This window comes from Hippopotamus amphibius, chromosome 4 (assembly GCF_030028045.1).
Source record: "Hippopotamus amphibius kiboko isolate mHipAmp2 chromosome 4, mHipAmp2.hap2, whole genome shotgun sequence".
NCBI classification, from domain to species: domain Eukaryota; kingdom Metazoa; phylum Chordata; class Mammalia; order Artiodactyla; family Hippopotamidae; genus Hippopotamus; species Hippopotamus amphibius.
In genome coordinates, this window is record NC_080189.1 from 96196793 (window position 1) to 96222810 (window position 26018).

Below are 26018 nucleotides of genomic sequence, written 5' to 3' on the forward strand. Positions count from 1 at the left end.
TCAGAAACATTATCTTGAAAATTCTGCCTTTGCATAAGTGATTCAGATACCTTCAAAATCCTCTGATTACATCCATGGAAATAAGACTTTTACTGAACTGTTTGAGACAACCAACCTAAATACTCATGCCAACAGTCAACTTCCTAAAGAGGGGGAAACACACACGCATACACATAAAAGAGAGAAGTCCAATTACATGCAGTAAATGTAGACATGGTACTGATTCCATCTCTTATATATGGTGGAAGGCAATATTTCATTGTGGGGCAAATTTTTAAAAATAGAAGAACAAAATAACAACATTAAAAAGTCATTATTTCCATAAAGACTTTATAGAAAAAGTTTGGTAAGAGTCAAGGAAACATATCATTAATTCGAAACATAAAATTATAAATATTCAAACATTTTGCCAGAAAAAAAAATGGTATATTTCAACATAAAAGTTGGATCTGTATATGAAGGCTTCAAAACTGTCTTCTTTGTATTTAAATTACTCAGGGGTTCCTAAGAGGGGTCACCAATGCCTACAGTCTATTGTGTTTTATTTAAGGTGTGTCAACTCTACTTGACACATCAGAATCACAAATCATCGATCTCATTTTCTGAGGATAATGACTGAACATTAGTCACATAATGTTCAAAATGCACAAAAACACACACACTTTCACTTCAAAGGAAGAGCACTAGTTCTCACTAAGTGAAAATTAAAATGTCATGGTGTGTCACTCTGATCGTCTATTCAAACATCTGATGGACAAGTTAAATAAAAAGAGACTAAAGTCATGAACCAAACCAAGACAAAAGGAGACCTTATAATGGTTGAAATTCAGAGGTCATGCCGACATTCCTCAGAAAAGACTGCAGACCACACAGTACTGCCTTCTTTACATAGGACGGTCCTCCCGTAAGAGAATTTAAGATGTATACAAAGCAAGTGAAGACTGAATGTGCTGGCAAAAATTTCACATTTCCATTAATGTAATCAGGTTATGGTGAAACTGGGGGGAGAGGTATTATAGCACTGTATTATCTGTATTCTACAGTCTGATTTATTTGTTTTATTAATTTATCCACTTATGTCTTATTATTAATCCCCCCACTCAAACCTTCAACATATTTTGTAACATATTATGTTCAAGGAATTGCTAAATTTAACTGCCATAGTGAACCAAATAGGCGCATAGCTAAATATAAGAAAATCTGAGACATCTACATGTAAAATTATAGCACAAGTGAGTGTGTATTTGTATTAAAAAGAATTCAACCTGAAGTTCATTTAAAATGTAACTGTGCAGATGTTAAGGATTACTGGAGCCCCACTTCATGGATAAGGAGCTAAGCATAGAGAGACATGACACAAAAAAACTACAACCAAACAGCCAATGGGCGATTAATCCAAAATAATCTTCAACTCATTAAGAAAATGTGGTTGAATATACACACCTTTTTAGAAAAACCCCTAAAAGCAGGAACTATCCATCACCACTCTTACCTGTCATTACTGAAGCAAAAGGCTGCTGAGGATCAAAAGGACATTTCAGTCTGCCAGACTCCAAATGATGCGTGTCTAGTTTGAACATAACTTCCTGTTATGAGAAATATTAACACAAGTGAGATTTAAAAAAAAAAAATAGAATCAGCAAGAACATAGGAGATAAGAACTAAATTCTAACTCATTAATTCAACAAAAACCAAGCATATAGCCTGCACATCATGCTGGGCTTCTTCACTCTTCCATAAATATTATTTCTGGCAAGACTCAATTCCCATATTTTGGTCTCCGTTTGCCCAAAGTAGTGATGATAATAAAGAGTGAGCTTTTCAACCAGAAGTAGTAATATCCTCATCAAACAATTTAGCCTGGGCCAGTATCATAATCAAAATCACCATCAAGCACTCCTGTTTCTTAAGCCTACGAACTAATTGACTGAGGCAAATAAGTCAATTTCCTCCTCAAAGGAATGAATTTACTATAATAATTATACTTTTATAACTATTATGGTCTATCTACCTAAGCATCTGCCACTATACCAAATTACTTAAGCCTTGTGATATTTTGTAAATTTAGTGACATAAAAGCGTTGCAAGGCAGGCAGTTCCCTTTCAGAGCTGTTGATGCATGTGGGCAAAAAAAAATTCTGTTGTAGTATTTTCACTATTATGAAAACACTGTGCACATTAAAGCCACATAGTTATTTTGGCAGAAACATCTATTTGTATAATAGTGGCCACAGACAGAATGGCATTGGCAGACTTTTAATATTCAGGAAACAAAAACATCTTAAGTTGAACTTTCCAAGAAAAATATGAATGTATAATGAATGCGGCCCCATGAGCTTGAGTGTTTCATAACAATGACAACACTAACCATCCAGCAAAAAGACTGATGACTCAGCCTGCAAATGCACTAGTTAGACAAATTCAGCATTTCAGACATCCTCTCTAGATGGCGTATCTACAAAGTTATATCAGAGCACACACGCAATTAAAAGGGGTCATTCAGTGCCACCTATCTAGAAAGCAAGCAAAGAAGCAAAAGGGATAGAGAAAACTGGATTACTTCGATTATTATTACTGTATGATGTGTCATTTCAGATCTTTTTCTTTTTCACAGGACCAACAGTAACCACCGCCTTATTTAAAAATAGTAGCACCAGTTTAAATAGCATGATTAACAATCAGAATTTCAGTTTTAAATAAATGCACTTTAATAGTAAGAGGGATGGTACCTAACAGTTAACATGTACTACCCATGGGCCAGGAACTTCATGTGCATAGTCTCTTTGAATCTTCACCATAAACCTACAGATGTAGCTACTTTAAGAATTCCAGCTTTACTAGAGGAATTTTGAGAATCAAAGGGGGTATGTTGTTCAGCATCACATAGCGAGGAAGAGGCAAAGCAGGAGCTTGAACTCAGGGTTGTCTCCAAAGTTCACGCTCTTAAGTAACCTAGTCTCAGGATTTCAAACTCATGGATTTAGAATTGCATTGAAATTAATTTAGAGACTCACCATGATCATGTAATATGATCAAACCCAAGGATGTTTAGTTAGCACAGTTCAGCTAATGACAAGTTGTGATGTGGCGCCCAGGCATGAAAAAAGTCCAGTGAGAACACATTCAGGGCATGTTTCCCAACTGTGGATGGGGCTAGAGATATGTCAGGAAAAAACACCTACAGATCACGGCTCTTAAGAATGTTTAAATATCATTAAGGGCACATTATTCTCCACAGGTCAAACAGAACTGTTGACTCGAAAGCCTATAATGGGACGTTGTAAAGGGAAAAAGTAAACGAAATCCTGCTGTGCCAGAAGACTAGAGTAAAAAGCTGAAAAAGAAAGAAGAAAACATCTGGGACAATGTCATAGCTGACGCAAAGTCCTAGATAAACCCTCATAGTTGTACAGACTTCTGTTGTCAAAATGCAACATTTCGTTAAATTCTCAAGATAAGCCCATAAAATTGGTATTTGTGGAGGGTAAGGACAAGGTCCCCCTTACAATCTCCTAGAGAAAGGGGAGAGCAGGAAAGCAAGTGTCCTTGAGCCAGAGTTAAGGACACCAACAGGAAAATGAGGTAAAAAATAACGGCCGATTAAATGGACTTCCTGAGATAAACTGAATGACATGACACTTTAACTTTTGAGACAACTTCATTTTTATAAGATTTTCCCCATTAAATTCCTTAAGCCTAATTGATTACGCAAAAAGTACCCGTCTAAACTGCACACAGAGAAATACTGTTGGACCCATCTAAACTGCACAGAGAACTACTGTTGAAGTAAAAACATAAGAAGGTAAGAATAGGAAATGTTTAATCATCACAACAACTAGGCAAAGCTATTGTTAATATTATTAATACTATATTAATATTTAAATATGAGATTTGCAGCAGTAGAAGGGAGATTCCAGGAGAAAGAACATACTTCCAATCGAATTATTAAACAACTATCGGGCACTCCCAGTATTACAGAGTAGATAGATAACATAGATAGGGATTGCAGACATTGTTTTTATTTTTATTTATTTTGTTTATTTTTTAAACTCCTTATTGGAATATAATTGCTTTACACTTTTGTACCAGCTTATGAGGCACACCAAAGTCAATCAGCTGTATTTATACACATATCCCCATATCCCCCCCCTCCCATGACTGCCCCCCCACCCTCCCTGTCCTGGCCCTCTAAGGTATCACCCATCATCGAGTTGATCTCCCTTTGTTATACAGCAACTTCCCACAGACGTTGCTTTTAAATAAAATTTATATAGATACTTTTGAAATACTTGCCTCTTTGCCTTTCTGTGTTGTTGCTGCCTAATACGGCTGTGTATTAGGTGACCGAAATGCAGCAAGCGCCATGCCAAAGCCTATGCAAACATTTTCTCATTTTATTCTTAAAGTAACTGTGTGAGTTACTATTATTATTGTCATCATTTTGCTGAATAAACAGAAGCTTAGAAAGTTTATGCAGAAGACCATGGAGCTGGTAAATGACCGGGGCCATAATTCAAACTCTGGCTCCCCATGTTCAAACCCCTAGGTGTTGTCAACAGCCCTGACTTCTGTCCTGAAATCCAGATCCAACTGCCCACTTGGCATGACCTACAGAACATTTCTCAAATGCAGAATGTACAAAACTAACTCACCATTTTCCCCACAAATTTGTTACTCTTCTCTTCTCAATAAATAACACCGCTCTCCAACTCACTGCCAAAGATAGAAATCTGGGATTCATTTTAGCTGTTTCCTCTTTTCTTCCCGTTGCCCCAGCCACACAACTGTGGTCTCCAGGAAGAGGGCTTTGCAGGCTTCTCTCCTCCATCCGTGTTATCTGTTGCTGTTCCCTCTTCCCAGCCACCTTAGAAGCAACCTTATCTATTTGAAAAAGGGAGTGCCTTTCCTCTGAACTGGACAGTGAACCCTGGGCTAATAATTCATTTCAGAAGTGAACAGTCTTCAAGCAGGGCTGCCATACAATTACCTGCACTCCTGACTAGTGGTAAACTCACAAGGCTCAATACCCCTGTTCACTTATAATTCTCTTATTCACAGAACTTGTAAATTTGACTGCCCCAGGGCTTTTTGACAGTCTCAAGCTAAGTAATTAGCTCCTTCTAAATTCCCTTTCAGCACTTGTGACTTTTAGGAGTTAAAGAAGTGTATTTGCATCCCTCAGCAGGTTGTGAGTCTGGCCTTTAGCCCCAGGCCTCACAACACATCCAAGCTGTGGGCCTATCTCGTATAATTACACCCTATGCTATGAGCCACTGTTATACATTACCCTTCATCAAAGCCAGGCAAGAGAACATTACACCAGCAACAAAGAATGATGGATTCAAGTTGCCAAGTCTCCTAGTGGTTCAGAGATTTAACCATCAGGGTTGCTTTACTTTCAAACCATTGAGTCTGGGCTGGTTAGACAAGTTGGTTAAAGAGAAAAATTTATCCAGCCACAGTTGTGGGTTTGATCTCTGCTTGCATCAGTTAAATCAATGTAAAGAAAGCTGTACCATGAGCCCAGACTTTACTTTCAAACATGCAGCCAATTACCCTGCAAGTATGTGTGGTTATTCACAAGAAGTATATACAGAAACATGAAGATGACAGTGTGAGCCATCAACCCGCAGAAAGAAACGAGTTAGAGTACATATTTCTAAAGCTCACGTGGGCACACTTCCTCTAGAGATGGAGTATGCTGGTTCAACTCCGTGCTAGACCATTTATTAGTTGGGTGACCTTAGGCATGCTATTTTGTTCCACGGAGACTCAGTTTTTACTAACTTGCAAACTGGGTGTTAGAAAGGTACCAACTTCATTACGACTGTTGTGAAATTCCAAAAAACAATCCATGTCAAGTGCCTGGCACAGTCCATGACACAAAGAAAGCATTCTAACATGTTAGTCGCTGATTAAATTATTGTAATCTGCATGTTTCTCATTTATTGACATGCTCGTTGACAGCTGGAGTACATCACTCCTAATTAATATGTCCCACATTTCCACTATGTCAGTTTGGTCTGGCAGAAAAGAATATGTCTAGTATGATAACACCTATACAGTTTTAAGAAAATCATTAAAATTATCTGTATTTAGTGTCTACTATCGTAAACTAAAGTAACAGGTCGAATTTGTTGGGTGGGAAGAATTAAATAATTTATAAGATATCATTCTGTCGTAAGGTCTTATGGGAAATGAATTTTTACCAACAGCAACATACTAAAGAGACTTAGTTATAAAGGAAACTCAATAGAAAATAAAAGTGTACACAGAGCCTAGAAAACAAGCACTTTCAACATTTTACACTATTAATTTTAATCATGTCACTAAAAAACTTTTAATAGAAGAAATTTTTATTAGGTGGATAAAGTGTATAATCAAAAAGGCAATTCATACAGTGGTTGGGAATATAAGTTTTTATTCAGTTCATACAGAATACGATTCAACCTTTATATTTAAATCTACCTTAAGTAACAAGTAACAAGTTAGTAAATTGTTTTCATGCTATTTCATTACATTACCTCCTTGTAGATTCCAAGGTCAATATATCCACATATTGGGTGAAATGCTCCAGTTCCACACACATATACGTGAGTTTTGTTATAGGGCTGAAGCACCCGGATGAAATTTGCACATTCCGTCTATTGGGCGTAAAAAAGTAAAAGCATTAGCATAACAATTCAGGTATTTGAAAGATTATCATTCATACCAGCTGTTTTCCAAGTAGATTAACCATCAAAAGTAAGAGCTAAAGTAAAGAAGATTTATGAGAAATGTTTAACACCTGACTTTGACTTAGCAAAGGAGGCAAAACAAATTAGAAACTATGGCTTAAATGAGTGACTTTGAAGCTTTTTGAAGTTTGAAGGTTTTGAACTAATCACAGTGCTAGAATGCACATCTCTGTAGTGGGACTCAGTGGGGCCTAGAGGATGAACATAAGCAGGATATGAATGAGGGATCCATACTTTCTTCCAAGGATTTCCTACAGAACCAAACCCATCACGTTCTGATGTTCCCACAATGTCTATCCCGTATAGATTCTACTGCGTGCAACTTCAACTGTCTCAGCCTACACTAAACGAAACACTCAACACAGATTTGTCTTCCTATATATTATGTCATTCTTATTTTCCAGAATGCCCTACTACTTTATTTCCATTTATTTTCAATGTTACAAAGCCTTTAAGACTTAGCTTAATTCCTGCTTATTCCAAGAATCTCTTGTTTTTTATACCAACTCATAATTTTAAGAGACTTACATTTCTGCCTCTTTTGCAAATGTTTAGGCCTAAAAATATTTCTTTACAACGTATATCTTTATAACTTAATTATTTTCTATCCCCCAGTTACTTGTAAATAGTGACTCAATTTTTCACAATAGTCATTTTTGTTATATTATTTTCAATTCACCTCCTGTAAGTCATCCTTTATCTTTACATAATTATTGGCAACAATTTCTTAGCCATGGCTTTATGATTCCTGAAACCAAAGACTCCTGAGAAAACAGTGGGCAGTAGTTTACTTTTATGCTAGATCAACTCTACCCAGCAGATGGGCCAGTCTTTACTAAGGAGGTTAGAAATCTATGAAACCACTGAGATTCAGAGAAAAGTCCATTTTCTCTCTGTCCGAGTGGCCATGGGTCCTTCACCTGTCAGGTCACTGTTGTTGTTAGGGTCATTAGGAGGAAAATATTAAAAAATAAAAATAAAAAAGATAATGACCTAACTAGTAGGATAATTTTTAAAATTCAATAAAAATTTTAAAAGGTGAACAACTTAGCTGATAGGATTATGATTGTTATGAGGATTAAAGAATATGACATTTAAAAACTGTTTATCACATACCCCGATTTTGATCTATACAAAATAATCAATATCTCAGTGGCTGTTCTGATTTTAGAATGAATTGCTATGTCTGCATATCTGTGGTACAGAGTTCCTAGTACCTAGTTCTTCCTTTGTCCCGGCTACTCTGGCAATCTTTTGTCTCAAGAATTTGTAGATCCCAGAGAATAAAATCTGCACATTCTGCTACAGAAAAATGTTGTAAAGAACTAACTTATTGAGTTTTCTGCTCTCTGCTTCCTTATAAAGAAAGCAGTTGCTTAAGACTATATCAAAGGGCAGTTTCAGTCCCTCAGCTAGCCTCACAAGGGAAAGATGTTTCTTTATCAGGTAGGAAGAGTTAGCACTCTTTAGCAACAGCAGGGCCACTGCATATGGTTGCATAGGTTGTATGCTGCAAAAAAAAAAAAAAAAAAAAAGTCATATCTGAGGATATGCAAATCACACTGCAGACATCTTTATTATCCTGAATATATATGTTTAGTATATGTTCTCAGGTAATTATTAATTATTATATGTAGACTTCTAAGAACGGAAAATTTTCTATTCATTAAGACAATTTTCTGGCACAAAATCTTGTTTAACAAAATCATATTATGTGTTTTCTACCCTTCCATTAAAGTGTTTGATGAAGAGAATTTATTTGCTATTGACACAAAGGCCACAAAGAGAACTAGCTTCATGTTCCTTTACATCATGTTAGACAACAGCAAACGAAAACCTAGTTCAGAGAGTAAATATGCCCTACTAATGGTTTTGAACAAATGACACAGTAATATGAGATAAGCCAAGGCAAAAAAGACTAAAAATGTATTTGATCATCAGATAAGCTCTAATGACGGCTTCACTGCTAGGGTAAGAGATTTTAATATTCTCCAGCCTTCATTTTGCTCACACATGCTGACTGAAGGGACTTTTATTGATTGTTCTTTTCCCCATGAAGAGATTTATGCAGGGTGAAATCTACACAAGGAACAGTACACAGGGAGGGGAAGAGTACAGTCATATGCCTGGAGTGAGGTGGGACTGACTCACTGCCAGTGATTTCACCATTTTTTCAAAAGCTCCATTTTATGGAAGAGTCATAGAATTTAGATGGTAATTGTTATGAAGTGAGTATTTGTGTCCTCCCCAAATGCATAGGTTGAAACCCTAAACCTCCCAGGGTGATGGTATTAGGAGGTGAGGCCTTTAGGAGATAATTAGCTTTAGAAGAGGTTAGGAGAGGGAGATCCTCATGATAGGATTAGTGCTTTTATAAGAAGAGACCAGGGCGCTTGATCTCACTCTCTCTGCCTGTGCAGATATCACAGGAAGACAGCCACCTGCAAGTCAAGATGAGAACTTTCACCAGGAACCAAGTTAGCCTGCACTTTGATCTTGGATTTCCCAGCCTCCAAAACTGTGAGAAATAAATGTCTGTTGTTTAAGCAGCCTGGTTTATGGTATTTTGTTATGGTAGCCCAAGCCGACTAACACAGTAATTTTACAAGACTGTGAAATAAATATTTGTGTAAAGAAATAAAACAACTGCCTTTCTAGATTATAAATTATAAAGTCAGAAAGATTAGGGACTGTGAGAGACACAGCACTGTTTAAAAAGGCAAATAAGGCCCAGAGTGAAGTTCTATACACATAGGAGATATAATTTGAGTGATGATAAAGAAAAAGCTCTGAATCACACCTAAAATATTCCCATCCTTTAACTTTCCTGGAAGTACTTTATTAAAATGCAGGCAGCCCTGGAAAGTAACCTATTATCCTCGTTTTTAACTTGGTGAGATGTTACCAAGGATTTATTTATGAAATTCCTCTCTTCTCTCAGATTGGACTGCCATGGAATAGAACAATGTATCCTGAGTTACCTGACACAGTTTACAAAAAACCTGCTCAGAGTTTTCTGTGGTGAAGTTGATGGAGGGCAGTTCTGTACAAAACCTGGAGGCAATGAAAAGGCACTGATTGCCTGCAGGAAAGAAACCTGGAACAGAGATTCTAAAAGATAAGGTCTCTTATTTTAGATTCTGCCTGGGGTGGACATTTCAGCCAAACACTGGAAGTGAAGCAAAAGCCTTTACAATGATTTCTCTTTTCATTTATAAAGGTTCAAAGTTTTGCTTAAATAGCACTAGCAATAATTAACTTGATTTAATTCACTTAGTCACCAGCATGGCTATTAATGGTGGTGTAATTCTGTGAGGCATGAAGAAAGATAAATTCGAGAAGCAGCTTTTTTTAACTTTCCCTGGAAGCTGGCTAATTTATCAGCTATCGCCCACAATGGCAAGGGTTGTTGCCCGTGACCAAGCAATTCAATTCAGTGAGTAATACACTCAACCTTGGAAAAGAACTGCATCTTTCCTTCCTTCCCTATGCTTCCTACCTACTCTCCTTCCCACCTTAACTCTCCACTGCAAGAAAGAGACAGACAGAATTAAAGACAAGTACCAACTTTCTAATTCGCTCAAATAATATTATTTGTTTCAATATTTACCTCTCATACATATCCTTATATATAGGTATACAGTTAAATAAATAAAACAGACATGAAACAACAATACTTAGAGAAATCACAATATTAGTTTATGTAGTAACAGAGTTTTAGTTTCCCCCTAATACCTGGAAAAATATTAGCAAAGCAGAAGGACTTGTAATTCTCTAACCTTACATATAGTCCAATTAAATCCAATATAGCTTTATGTGTATTTCTGATAACTGATTTATAATCATTAATTTTACGTTACTGAGGTTATATATGAAAAGACACTTATGATTAAGAACCTGGTCTGTTTCTGTGTTGAGCATATTTTGCAGAATATTGTGATCCTCAAATATTTTTTGACCTTTCGCCAATGCCTACCATTGTGCTACATCTTAGTTATGTCTAGCAGACTTCTGATAGAATTCAGTCTGCAAAGATATCTGTTTAGGTCTTAAAATGTTGAAAATATTTTAATAAGTATATGAAAATCTAAATACAGTATCACATTTCTCTCTTAAAAATGAAACATCTAAAAGGGGAGATTCTACAGAGCAAAAATCAGTTGTGGTAGAAGGGCAAAGAAAAACATTTTAAAGGAAAAAATTGAGAGGTATGCCTATAAAGATCTATATATCAAACAGGATAACTAGGAAAGAATGTTTTTTATGTGAGTGGATCAGAAAGTAATAATAAATGAATGTAAATCCTAATTTTACAACTATATAAAATATTTAGCACTTATAGTAATGAGAGGATTTCAAGTTAAAACAACAAAAATAATTTTCTTTTGTTGGCAAAAGCTAACTACATTTATTTCATTTATTAATGTATTCGTATTAAACAGTAACTGTGTATTGCCTCCAACATTAGCAAGGGTATGGGGAAATACACCCTCTTAGGAGCACGCACTGCTGGTTAAAGCATAAGAAGCATCAGCTTTCTGGAGGGCCATTTTACAATGTATATAAAAGATTTTATATCCTTTGACCAGTAATTCTACTCAATAACTGAAGATGTTCACAATATTTATATATAAGGTTTTTCATGTGCAGCATCATTTACATTAGTAAAAACTGGATATAGACCAAAACTCTAACAATAGGGGATTGATGAAATAATATATAAAGGAATGCAGTGCAGCTATTAAAAGTAGTGTTATAAAAAGGAATTTAACGACATGGGAAAATGCTCATGGCAGTCTGCGAAGTGAAAAAAAAAATGTTCTAAGGGACTATGTATACAATGATTTCATTCTGAAAAATAGTAAATAGATAAGATAGAAGAATAAACATCAAAATGTCACCAGCTATCTCTGGGTAATGTTCATGGGGGAAGAAGTATTTACAGATGAATTCTATATAATTTGCAAACTTTCTACAATGAACACTTTGTTTTACTTTTAGATGTTCTTAAAAAAAAAAGAATATAATCAGAGAACGTCAGAGCTCCTTTAACCCTATGGAATGTCTCTATTGACAGGGTTCTGTGCCCCTACAGTTAAGCTGACAAACGCTCCAGGCTGCCCACACCCCGTGCATTCTTTTGCTTGGACTGAGGGTTTACCCCACTCTTTTATAGCAGGATCAGACATTTCTTTAGTGACTTTCTTTTGAATAATATTCTAAGCAAAACCGAAATGTGACCAAATAGCTTTCTGTCACCTCTTCCCTTCCTTGGATTAAACTGGAGGCGGTGCTCAAGAAAGTGGAATAGTTCTTCCTTGTTTCCTCTTCCTCCCTCCCCACTCCAATTAGCTAACTTTCATTATGGTCAATAAGTCACTATTTCTCAGTTATATAGTACCTTCGTGTAAAGGGACAGTCTTTCCAAACACTTGTTAATTCTAAACACACTCTTGGGATGTAGGTAAAAATTACTAGAGAGAAAGGAGGAGAAAGGGTAATGCCAAGGGTAGTAAAAGATGTTAATAAAACCACACATTTATTTCAAGTTTTCGGTTGGCCAGAATCTATGTAATGGTGTAAAATGAGGATCTGTATTATGGTGATACTGAAGAAAGAAATGATTTGAGGGATACAGTTTTTAGCCCTTACACATAGAACTCAGACCTTAATGTGTAGATTATAGTGTTTTATAAGAGCACAGATCGTGGGGCAAGCCTTCTGGATTTAATTCCTGGCTTCACTATTTACTAGGTATGTAATATTGGGCAAGCCATTTAATTGTTTTGGCCTCAGTCTTCTCATCTGGAAAATGAGGAATAATAATAAAATCTAACATACAGTATTGTTGTAAGGATTAAACGAGATTATAGGCATAACACATTGAAAGCAGTTCCTGGAACGTGGTAAGTGTTATAAAAATGTTAGCTATTCTCAGTAACTCTAAAATACTATATATATATAGTATATGATATAATATATAGAATACACATCATATATATATATATATATATATGAGATGTGTATCTACTAGATTAGTTCCAACTTCAAATATTCTACACAACTGTCCTTATAGCATCAGGCCATATAATCGAATGCTTTGCTCAGGAAATTTGATCTCTGTGTCATATATTTCAGTATCACTGATGAAACCACCAATGAGAAACCAGAGATCTTCTGCCTTCATTACCCAGTCCCTGGGAGAGCCCTTACATTCAATGGTCCCAAACCCCATGGTGCCAGTTAATAAAAAAAAAGAAAGGGAAAAAAACACAATATTATTTTAAAGGGACAAATTAAAAAGGAGACAAAGAGTTGTATTATCCCTACATAATTCAACAGCAAACTTTACAGACTTCAGTAAAAAGAGAAAAGCTCCCAAAATCTCTAATCCTAGGTTAACAGTAGGTATACTTAAAGTTAGAGGTGACTACCAGCTCTCAAATACAATTGAATTGGAAGAATAGGTTTCACACACTGGGTCTTATGTGCTCTCTAGGATACCACCTTCAGAAAAGTTTATCACCCTTTGCTTTAGCTTAATAAAAGGGGCAACTGAGTTACTATATAACTGGAATTAGTGAACACACTGAAAGGAGAACACTGTCACAATTAAAACTCCACTGATTGTTTGACCATGTGTGTTTAGCCCTCATCTATCCCATGGGAAAACTGACATGACTTTATTGGAGTAAATTTAAAACCCTTTTCCTACTTGCCTCTTTATCATACACTCAACACTGGCGAAACACAAAACATAAAAGTGTTCACACTGTGTATGACATGCTTCTACTATTATGCAACAAAGTAATTTTGAAAGATCAAAACCAAAGCATCTTTTATTCCCATGAGATCAAAAAAGTACTGTTACTTTTGCAGACCTGGGCACCTGCTCACAGGGCACCTGACACTGAACAGGGTGAAGAGATTAGAGACACGGGAGGAAGAATAAATTCTAGATCAGTTTAATCTCTTTCATTTCTAGTAAAATAAATGGTAAAAACTGTTTCCTGTTGCATTTGAAGCAAACACTCTCTGATACATTTCTGCTAACATAAATGTGCCTGAAAAGATCACATTTAACACTAGCGGAATACAAAATCAGGCATAACCAAAAGTTCCTTTCTTTTGTTTTGATTATGTTGTTTTGTAGGACAGTCATCCTCCGGTATCCTTGGTGGATTGGTTCCAAGACCCTGACAGATATCAAAATCCGGGGATGCTCCAGTCCCTTATATAAAATGGCAAACAACCTACACACATCTTTCCATATACTTTAAATCATCTCTAGATTACTTATAATACTTAATACAATGTAAATGCTATGTAAGCAATTGTAAATGCAATGGAAACACTATGTAAATAGTTGCCAGTAAGCAGTAAATTCAAGTTTGCTTTTTGAAACTTTCTGGATTTTTTTGGTGGGGGTGGGGGGGCAGATATTTTTGATCCATGGTTGGCTGAGTTTATAGATGTTGAACCTGTGCCTAACTGTACAGTGGCCACATATAAGTTATCTTCTGTGTAATATCTGTATCCTTCATTAGATTAAAAGATCCATGAAAGCTTTCACACACTATTTATGCACATATGTATGCTCTTAATAAATATTATTAATAAATAAATATTATTTGTTGAGTAAATGAATGAATAAACCTGTTGTTTTGGATACTTAGTCTTCTAAGCTTCCCCTTAATTTCATTAGGTGACATATGTCATGTTGCTTTACCTTTATCATGATAATAAAGCGAGAATTTTAAAATCTAAGTATGCTTTCAAATAACACTCACTATTTGCTGTTATCAAATATGAGGGCACTGCTCAGTTTAATACTCCTGGGTGATAGGGGTTACAGGAAACATTCCAAGATGCTGCCAAGGAAGCCTCATGATGGCCATGTTTCTGCCCAAAGTTAGAACTTTTTCATCTTGAGTTACATTCTGGAAGTGATTTGTTTTGCCTAAAAAGAGTAATTCTCCCTATCATTACAGTGCAAGAAGTCAGGGCAGAACGCAGAGCATCTGGCCTGAATCAGAACATTCAGATGAGAAGAGGCTGTGAGAGCCACAGCACTGCTAGAGATAAAACAGGCAACACAATTTGGGGGAAAGTGGAGGACAGCTTGCACAGTGCAAAAGCAATCCAGACAAGACACCCCAAAGGTGATGAGGGCAGTTATACCTGTCAAAGGGGTTTCTCTGGTCCTTCAGGGAGCTTGAACTAGAAGTTTATACGAGGACCCCACTATTTATCCTTTACGAGTTATTTCCTATCATTATGCTTAAATTATTTCTAGTTCTTAGTTCAGAATGCTGTGTTATTCATTTTCAACCAATCTTTGTTAATATCACTAAAGTGTTTACTTTTGGAAGATTTCTTAAAACATCTACAAGATGTTTTAAGTTTAATTTCACCCCAAATTAAATAAAATCTCAACTGTGTTTATAACACTAAAACAACTGAAGATTTTGTGTACCTTCACAAAATACATGCATTAGATGAAAAATACACAATCCTAGAAAGACAGTATTTTCTGATGGTTTAGTTTTAAATATTTTAAATGCATTTCTGAGATTCTGTGTGTGTGTGTGAAGAAAATACAGTCAGAATTAACACTTCAGAAAGTGTAGTATTTCTAAATTTCTGAGAATAATGTCATTCCTTTTGGCAAGGTAGAAATATTTTATACCATATTAATCTTTACACAGAGTATTAGTGTAGTCTTAAAAATAATACACTAATGCCATTAATTCAATAAAACCCAATATAAATATTTGTTATCATATCAGTACCAGTTTAACAAAGATGTTTTTTAAAGTCTCATACTTACATTGGCATCTTTCCCAGCTAATTTACACAATTCCACCCGTTCCTTTGCAGCAGGCCAATAAATCTGTAAAACATTTCAAGGTGTGTTAGAATCTGAATATCTAAAACACCCCACAATTCTAATTAGGAAAGTGAGTGTGTGAAATTAAAGAGTGGATATCAAGCCAAAAGCATGTTGTTAGCTATGGTGTAAGAATTCTGAGATTTAAATATTTTCCAAAGCCACCCTAAAAAGATTATAAAAAACCTGGGCAGAATCATCCATTTCTACCTGTTAATCTTTGAATTTCTTTTTCAATGTATTTAATAATAGATAAATCATGTTGAGTAGGCCACAACGTCTTATTGTGACGTCAACAGAATTTCAGGTTAGCGTTCACTTAGGTAAGAGATTCTTTTTACCCAGTTTTTCTGGGTTTGCTCAGAGTGGCAGTGCATTGTAAACACATGCAATAAGGTGTGAGAAACAGCTCTTTGTCACGAGCATAAGTTATCACCCAAGTCAAAGACCAGGACGAATTTGTTGACAATATTTAGTTAAACACTAAATAAGACTATAAGCATTATCTCATTTAAATCTCAAACAGCCCTATAACATAGCTGTCCCTACTCTCCCCATTTTCAGGTCAGAAAATTTCTTCATACAGTCATTAAATAACAAGTCAAGGGCCATGAAGCTGGTTCGCAACAGAGCCAAAATATGACCCAAAGTCTGTCCTTTGAACTGGGGGCCCTCAACCACTACATAAAAAATGTTACCTGGGCAAATGCATAAGGACAAAGGCAACAGACTCCTTGACAGGTCACTTTTAGTCATGCTTTAACAGTCTTGAATTTATCACAAATAATTTATTTTGTTTTTAACACACTAGAAATTCTTCCAGGAAGTTTTTCAAAATAAGGCCCAAAATAGTTACATTACTCCATTAGCTTCCAGAAAGAAATGCTCTTTGATAAGCTATGGGCAAGAAGAAGCAAGAAAGTCAAGCAGCTTATATGTTCCAAGAGTCCCTGACAAACTTTTATGATGTTTCTCACCAATGTTAGCACAAAATATTTTAATAGGTGAGGAAAAAGGAAAATATCCTGAGGGAATACACTGAAAGAGACTTGTTAAACCTGGAATGAACAAAGGATTTAAAAGCCACTGATATTCTCTTCATAGTGAAATTTTAGGGTTTTATGTCTCTGAATAAAGAAAAGAACATAGAATGGCACTTGCAATCTTACATAGACAAATACAACGACATTACTGAGATTTTTAAATGAAGTAAGGTTGTTCCTTTGGAGCACATTTTAACAATTACAAATTATAATCAAAGGATGTACATAGATAGGGTCATTGAGCCGGCAGCAGGCTCAGGTGACCAGCTAACCTGGATGTGGTGCACAATGAAGACCTAAAGATGCTATTTATTCAGAATGGTTTAAATCACTGCAATTATACTTTCACATAATTTTGAACAGTAGCCAGCAATAAAACATGAATGGACTACAGCAATGAAAAGCAACATGAATGGACCTTAGCAATTCATTATTAGGTGAAAAAACTACATTCCCCAAAATCACAAACAGCATGATCTCCTTAGAATAACCTTAAAAACAACTAAGATAAAAGGCACTCTTTAGGTATATAGGTAGATATAGTAAATATGTAAGAAGAAAAGCAAAAGAGTGATGAATATAGGATTCAGAAAGATGGTTACCCAAGACTGGCAAAAAAAAAAAGATTAAATTGATGGTAAGAAACAGCTTAACAGATTTTAGCTTTTGTTCTGGATGGTGCATTTTCAGGTGTTTCATACATAATTAAAAACAACTAAGGGATTTCCCTGGTAGCAGAGTGGTTAAGAATCCGCCTGCCAAAGCAAGGGACACAGGTTCGATCCCTGGGCGGGGAAGATCCCACATGCCGCAGAGCAACTAAGCCCGTGCGCCACAACTACTGAGCCTGCGCTCTAGAGCCCACGAGCCACAACTGTTGAGCCCACATGCCACAACTACTGAAGCCCATGCACCTAGAGCCCGTGCTCCACAACAAGAGAAGCCACCACAATAAGAAGCCCGTGCACTGCAACAAAGAGTAGCCCCCACTCCACAACTAGAGAAAGCCCATGCGCAGCAATGAAGACCCAATGCAATCAACCAATAAATAAATATTTAAAAAACAACAACTAAGTAATGTAAGTTAGTAAATAAATGAATCAAAGTGGGCTATACATAGGCCAATTGACAATAGTCAATCATCAACCTGAAATCATGAAGTCCTAAATAAATGAATACATGAATAGCAAAAATAAAATACTGTAGCTGTCATGAAATTTGACAATTTCTGCAAGTTGTTTATTTATTGTTTGTTTTTGCTTTTAATCACTGGTAGCAAAAATACTGAATTGAGTGTTCTTTTTTGCCCCTTTAAAAATGCCATCTTGAATTTATGGAATCTTTGCTTCATATTTGAACTTATGAGCTCAAGATATCCTCTCAATTTTTCCTTGCTGATTCTTTTTTTATTATTTTTAATTGGGTAAGATATATATAACATAAAATGTACCATCTTAGCCATTTTAAGCATACATTCAGTATTGTCAAAATATTCGTTTTGTGCAACCAATCTCAAGAATTCTTTCATCTTGCAAAACTGCAAGTCTCTACTTGCTGATTCTTGAATATTACAGTGATTCTATACAAAGGATAATTTTGTATCATTAGAATGAAAATGGTACATAGAATGCATGTCCATGATATGTCAACTAGTTTAATCACTAGTTCATTTTATTTGGTCTCTAGTCTAGATTAATATTTATTTGCATCCTTTCAATATGTCAGATCTTGCTCTTTTCTGTTTTATATGATGGTCAGATTTAGTCACACTTGAGAAATAAATGTAGAGTAAATGTTTGTAGATTGTTCAGACCTGAATATCTTATTGGTATTAATCCTGTACAAAAAAAAAAAGAAAGAAAGAAAAGGAAATACAGGACTCTTTCACATTAAGTGTGACTTAAAAAGGAAAAAGAACACCACTGGGTTCTATGTTTTTACCTTTAACCAGTGTGTTGGGTGACTGAGCTGAAGTCAATTACGAGACAAATGATGTTTCCAAAATTAATTTTGAATATGTTTATAGGAACTTCAAAAAGGAGGGAGTTATTTAAAGATTGAAAATATGTGGAGGCAATCTTTCTATCATTTTTGAAATCTAAATGAAAGTTCCAAGGCTAGCACAGAGTAGTTACTATTCATTAATCATTTGCTCATTAGACACATAATTATGAAAGGGCTTCTGTATAGCTGGCAAGATGTGGCACTGAGGTGCTAAGATGTGAGTCAGAAAGACAGTTCTGTAAACAGAAAGGGTAAGTGCATTTCCATTGGAGATATAAACACAGTGAGAAGAGAGCACATAGGATGGAGCCACGATTCTCAGGGAGCCCTAAGGAGCATTGAGTGGGAAATGAAGTCCCTACCAGTCCTGACTTCTGAGCCATTGTTTTCAATTACATGCTCTTAATAATTTCAACTCTACCGTAATAGTTTAGTTTAATAGTTTCCACTCTGATTTCGTCTTGAAGATTTGACACTAAAATAGTAATTGCAGATTCTTTTTTCTCTTTGCAAAGGGATACAAATTTCTAAAAGATGCTTTAATGGTTTTGTTGTACATTTTCAGTCATTAACTTTAAGTCATACCATTGTAATTGAATTGTGTCATCCTAGTAAATGAAGCAGTAAAACTAAAAGGACAAGCTTCCAAGAACTGGGTTTCTGATTAGTGGGTAAATGTTATACAAAGATATTCAAGTACTGAGAATTTGTTGGACTTCCAAAACCAATTTAAACAAATCTTCTAAAGTCTGTTTACAAAGGAGATTTTTTTCCCAAAAACGTTATCTCACTTTTCTTCATGCACCTTCAATCCCATAAAGTCTAAAACCTGTTAAAAACAGAAATTATCCTTGGATCACTATTGTTATTGCACTGGAATTCTAAGATAGTATCACAAAGCCAATTTTACTTCTTAAGGAAACATTCAAGCCTTAAAACCAAAGTTATTGAGATTATATATTGGCTTATTTTGACACAGTACTGTCAAGAATTTAGGAATCACAAATAGAATTATCTTAATAATAACAATGTAGGAGATATCTGATTGTCTTCCAGACTCTAAAAATTTACTTAAAAGGAAAAAAAAAATCATTGTAGTTGTGCCAATATTTAAAAGCTATCATTTTAATTATGATTTATGGTGAGATTTTCATTTACTGCCACCTAGTCATGGAATAAGGGTTTTTTTAAAAAAAAATTCTTTTTGATCCCTTGTTGGTAAACAACGTAAAGAAATACAATTTCACATAATTCAATCTAAAAATAAAGCAAAACAAAAAACAAAAATTCCACATACTCTTATACTTACATAGGGTTGGCAGAAATATGTTCAAGTAACATATTTGTTTTTCAATAATCTTTTGAAGTGACATATATGGTGTGACATATATATCTCTATCTCTATCTGTATAAAAGCATTCCACCACTTCCATATGTTTCTAGTCAAATCGTGTCTATGTGTGTAGGCGGGCAAAACAGTAAGAAAGAAAGACAGATACAAAGAGGGAGAGATAGAGATGTTAATTCTGATTGGGTATAGAGTATTTCATAGATAGTCTCAAGTTTTAGCATGGTTTACACAAAAGCCCAAGAGGTACATGATATCTTGAAATTATTTCAGTAGCCCAGGTAGTACACTTTGAGATTGCCTCACTCTCAGACAGAAATCACACCTCACACTTAAAAATACAAAGTCCACAATATCTCTAAAAAGCTCTCTCGATCATTAGGTAATGGGACAGTTTTGAGGAAGCAATTATTACTACTCTCATTGCTTTCTGAATTTGTCACCAGTAAGATGACATGCACATTTCCTTGCACTGCGGTGCTTTGAACACACAGCATCACGCCATATTTAAAAGTTCCATTAAGCAGGACAAGCAAAACACAACACTATTTCTAAAAGTTGACGCAGCTGTATTACTCCTTCAGAAAATTACCCGCAGATATTTTTCTTTCACTTATCGAAGAGAAGCATACCAGAACCAGAGATGCTACTTGCACAAATGCCATATTTTAATTGTCCTGAAATATTCCCACAGAACACTAGTTCTTAACCAACATCATATGATGTACCAGATACAATTTTTAAGGTTATCATTTTGGTTGGGAGTTGTCTTCGAAACCTTGAAGCCCGGACATCAAGGATCTTAAATATATAGAAAGCCGCTCTCTCCATCCACATGCAGGACAGACATCAGAAATCAAACAGATCTTTTCTGTGGATTCCGAGGAGCCCAAGAATTTCTCTCGACATAATTATCTAGGGTGTAACTATTAATTTAACCACTACAAATTAATTAGGGGTTGCAAATTGGTTTTAATTCAAGTGCTAATCTTAGAGATCAAGTTGCTAACAGCAAACTATGTGGGAAAGAAGAGAAGCTTATAAAATGTCTCCACTTGGAGATGATAATTTATGGGTTAATGTTTTAAAACAAGAATATCTGGTTAAGTCAGTTTCCATATTCAATAATTTACTGATTTAATCATGTTAGTATGTCTATGTTGTTTTCATAGTATTTCATAATTGAAATTGATCATTTCCAAAAAGTTAATTTTTGTCTGTTATACTTGGAAGGATCAAATACTAACCTCTAATAATATATATGTAGTGCTCACTTTGGCAGCAGCTATACTAAAATTGGAATGATATAGAGAAGATAAGCATGGCCCCTACACAAGCATGACATGTGAATTCATGAAGGGTTACATATTTTTAAAAAAAGAAAGAGTAAAAATATGTATCTGTTTCCTTCAGAGTTACACTATGTAGATTATTGGTATGAAAAGAGATCATTCTGATGAAATAAAAATCGTCTTCATTATCACTTTACATATGCTTATATGCTATAAAGTTATATTTTGAGCACATTTTTCAAAAGAGATTTAATATTAATTTCCTCCTGAAACTAGAGTAGGAGCTGCATGCATTTAAAAATACAACCTATGATCTAGTTATCTTATATTGATTTTGTTTATCTCTATCCAAAATCCAAAGTAGTTTGTTCTTTGAAGTGTATTTACTTCACTTTGAATACAAACAGGCAGGAGGAACTCACAATAAAATGCTGCAATGTCTCTAACAATTACTGTTTCATTCATAAGTTACATAATTCATTAAAAGTTATCATTTCATAAGGTGAAATGTCAGGCACTTTATTTTTAATTACTTAATCTTAGGCAAGTTACAGAAACATTCAAATAATGATAAGGCCTTATAACAACATCCTAAGGAAATTCTAATTATATCTGCGCTTTGTTTCATCTTTGGAGAAACAATTTAATTGACTCAAGTTAGCAAGTGCAAGGTCAGTCAACTGCCCTTTGGCCTAGTTCAGAAGCGCCAAAACAACTTAATGGAATACACAAGAGGAAGTTACAACTTGTTCATAAAACCTAATTAAAGACAAAAATTCACAGCCTTAAAAATGCAAGTGGCCATCTCTGTCAAAGAACTGGATTCAAGTTTTTGAATGGGTGTAAAAAAGTTGGGAAAGTGCTGTTCTGAATGCTATATGATACCAGGATTTGAACAACCAAGAGAGCAAAGACTACTCCAGAGTCTGGATTCCAAGGACAGAGAGAGGTAGCAGATCTGAGCTCGAAGAACAAAGTACTGGAAAATAAGGACAGGAGAGCCAGCGGTAAAGCTTGTAAGAACTGAAACCAGATGGGGTAGAAACTGTTACAGAAAGGAAGTTTAAATTCTCAAGTTTTGGGCCTAATCTGCCCGCATAGCTTCCTTCATGAAGTCCTGGGTGAGAACTGTCTCTCCCTTTCCTGTTTTAGGACTCAGCTCAAAGCCTCTTTTACATTTAACTTTCTTCCACCACCAACCTCTGAAATCCTATACACTCGTGTTTACCACATCCACCTGCCCCTTTCTTTCTGCAAGTAGATTTAATTTGGGACCTTTTCCTGGCATAAAGAGCAATGAATTGCAGTGGAATTGGAAGACGTGAGTTGGAGTCTTCTACCGCACCACTTCTTAGCAGCTAATGCTGCACTTTCAAATATTACCTTAGCATTATCCGCAGAATAAGCTTGTTCTACCTGGAATAGCAGGAGCTCAATAAATATGTACAGCATGGAAATGAGAGAAATGGTACTGTATCATACAAACTTAAAGGAAATTTAAAAAATCCACAAACGGGTTGGTAATTTTGAATTTGTGGTACAATTATGCTTGTGAATAGATTTCAAAATTTCAAGGAATACAAATCACAGTTGCCATTATCTTCTTACAGAAGTATATGACTCATTAAAGTTGAGTGGCCACGGATACTAAGTGACAACGGACACTGCGTATTCTTCCTACCCTCTTTAGCACCTGCCATAGCATCACATACATAATACATACTCGAAAATTACTGAAAAGTGATCTGCAAAGTTTCCTTTAAAACTGGAGACAGAGAGAGTTCTTGTCAGAGTTCTGGCATAAGTTTGAGCAGTCTGACAGCATCCTGACAGTCGATTACAGTGACCAGATGGGACCTGCACATCAGCACCGGGCGGGGGAGCCAGCCCATACATGAACGAGGCGATTGTTTCACCTCTGTGATTACTAGACAGCATGTGCTCCGCAAGCAATAAGGGCAGATTAATCACCATGAAACTAAGCAGGGTGCCTTATACCAAGACTTAATTTATTGGGATGTCCATGGGGTTTCCAAGGGTTTATATTTTCTTTATTTCAAGTATGAACTAAGAATAAAGAGTGGCAATTTTCTTTTATCAATAACTTGATTTTAAATGAGAAGTTATTTATTCTGTCTTTCCCCCTAAATAACAGACTTCCAGGGTCACACGTTAGATGAGAACGTCTTATTCAGCCATGAAATGAGTTAATGAACTAGAGTCAGAAGGTCACGCTGATTTATAAAAGCATTTCTGCTTATACTCAGTATAAAGCAAGCAAGTACAGGATCCCTGTGTATGAAAACCCTCTTGTTTTAGACTTCCTTAAGGAAAGGGAAATAACAAAGTCCTTTCATACTACACGAAAAAAAGGGCGTTTTAATATTCCACTGAAAATTATTATAGTTAAAATTATAAATGCAGATGAGTCATTTTTCTAATCAAAGTGCTTAAAATAGGAGCATAGTTTGATGAATTTCAAGTAATCTGACTAATTTTTATAATCACATAACTCATTTTCATGTTAAATAAGGAGAAAAACACAAAATTACATTATGATTGCTAGAAAGAAGAAAAAAAAAACCTGTTACGTTTATAAACATGGAAGGACTCTATTAACAATCTGCTAAAGAAAGTTAAGCTTCTTAGAGTGTCCAAGTTCTAGCTTTTAAGTGTTTTGTCTTTAAATTTATTCAATGATTCCTTTTAAATAGTTCTGACTGTCTTTTGGTTATAACCAAAAGAATTAAAGTTCTTAAATGTGGGGACCTAAATTTTAGTAAGGTGAAATGAAATTGTCTCAGGTTATTCCATACAAATATGGAGTTCTCTTTAGGTAGGCTATAAAATTTATATTGCTTTCATACACTGCTTTCTCATTTTAAAACCCATAGGAAAACTTCCTTTTTTTCTGCCAGAGACATTATTCTGTGCTTTTTACGTTAAAAACAAACATCAATTACTTTAAACATAAAAATTTTAAGAATTATACTGCTTTTGCCTTACACTGTAAATTTAGCTAATAGGTTTCTGCTGGGGCCCAGTTAATGATCTTCACTTTTGATTAGCTAACAAAGCAATTCTTTGAACATGTTATGTACAATACTTAATTCTGACACATATCAGTTTCAGGAGAAAATATTTTTAATTAAATAAAAAGAAAAAAAGAAAACTAAGTGTTGTCTCAAAATGAAAGTAAACCATTTGAAGATTAATTGTTAGATTATTTACAACTGGATCACTGCACGTCCTACACTCCCGTTTATTAGATTCTCAGGTATGACTTAGCTTTGCTAGAACCCAACAGAAAAACTATTTTAAAACATGGGAAACAAGATATAAAACAGCAAATGTTTGGAATAAGGCTATTAATATGCAAAATGTAAATAATACTACTGAGGATACCAACATTCTCCACTTGGCTACTCCTATGATTCTAGAGGGTATACATCAGGAACGATATACAATGAGCTTCCCCATTACATTTGGAGGTAAAACAATATTCTTCTGAGAGCTCATTTTATGGCTTGGATAGCAGGGCAAGATGTTCAAAAAGAAATTTTAGCTGAGAAAAAATTTAAATGAGATGCTAGCTCAAGAGGCAAAAATCTCCAAAATAGGTGGCCAACAATCATTTAGATGATTTCATCTATGTTCAAGCTATAAAATAGTTGGACGCTAGAGGTTACAAAGTTTTTTCCTTTCCCTTGAGAAGTATATTTTGTCTGAGACAATTGTGCCACGTGTCTTAAAAGCCCCAGGGTGAGGAGTAGGTGCCAGTGAAGGGCCTCTGAAGGGACCTCCAGAAGCACTTGCTGTTGAACATGCCATCTGTGGGACACTGTGGACGAATGTCTAAAGGGTGAGCGAGAGACTGACAGGCTGCAGTAGAAACAGAGGCCAGGCTCAGTGGCTATTCTGATATCAATCTGATCTTCCAGAGTATGTCCAGGAAAATACACAAGATGGCTTCCTATACAATAGATGCGAGCCATGCTTGTGCAAAAATGGGATGGCATGAGGTCACCTTAGGTCCTGTTCAAGAAGGTTGAGTGAAGACTTCAGAAGTTAACACTTGGTGGAAGTGCATCCTGTCTCAGGATAAAGAATGAGGACACACCAGTCAGAGGAGAAATGCAGTCACGCTTATGCAGAAAATTGCAGGGGAAAGAACTGCAGAAAGAGGAAATTCCAGAAACTCACAGAGGTGCCAATGAAAGGAAAGTTATCCTTCTTTAAATGTCTGACAAGACCAGAAAGTTGAGAAGTGATGTCCCTCTGACAGTGGCAAAGACACGTCCCTGAACCCCTCTCCCCTTCTCTTCTCCTGATGTGACACTAGAGGGTCAGACGTTGAGTGTGACAGCTTAGGGAAAAAGAGGAGTGCTAGGTAAGGATGGGGAGGAGAAACCTCTGAACACCTCCCTGCTCGGGAACCTGCCCTCCATCCCATGGTGTGCTTAAATGGGGACAGGTAGAGCAAGCGAAGCTGCAATTTTAAATGACGCTGGTCGTTCTACCACATTGGACTGGACCTTTTAATTGCTGGATAACAACGGTCTGTACTCCCTAAGAGTGACCTTGAAAGCCATGCGACCTGCTGGAGTCATCAAACAAGTCCAGGGAGAAGACCTAGTCCCACAGAGCAGACTGAAAGGGACTGTGGAAGGTAAAATAAAGTTGTTTATTATCACACTCTGTGAG

General features: G+C 35.8%; 1 protein-coding gene and 1 non-coding gene across 8 annotated transcripts in view; one reads left to right on the forward strand and one right to left on the reverse strand.

Moving 5' to 3' along the window:
* Nucleotides 1-26018, reverse strand: part of SEMA3D (semaphorin 3D) — a 197287-nt gene that overhangs the window by 74877 nt on the left and 96392 nt on the right. For all 7 annotated transcript variants that reach the window (XM_057730880.1, XM_057730875.1, XM_057730877.1 and 4 more), the window contains 3 exons: nt 15568-15630; nt 6525-6644; nt 1493-1586 (listed from right to left, as the gene is read on the reverse strand). In XM_057730880.1, the coding sequence (XP_057586863.1) occupies nt 1493-1586; nt 6525-6644; nt 15568-15630 (277 nt within the window). The remainder of the gene's footprint in view (nt 1-1492; nt 1587-6524; nt 6645-15567; nt 15631-26018) is intronic.
* On the forward strand, nt 21289-21395 carry LOC130852716 (U6 spliceosomal RNA). The gene has a single exon (XR_009053443.1). It is a non-coding gene; the product is annotated as a U6 spliceosomal RNA (small nuclear RNA).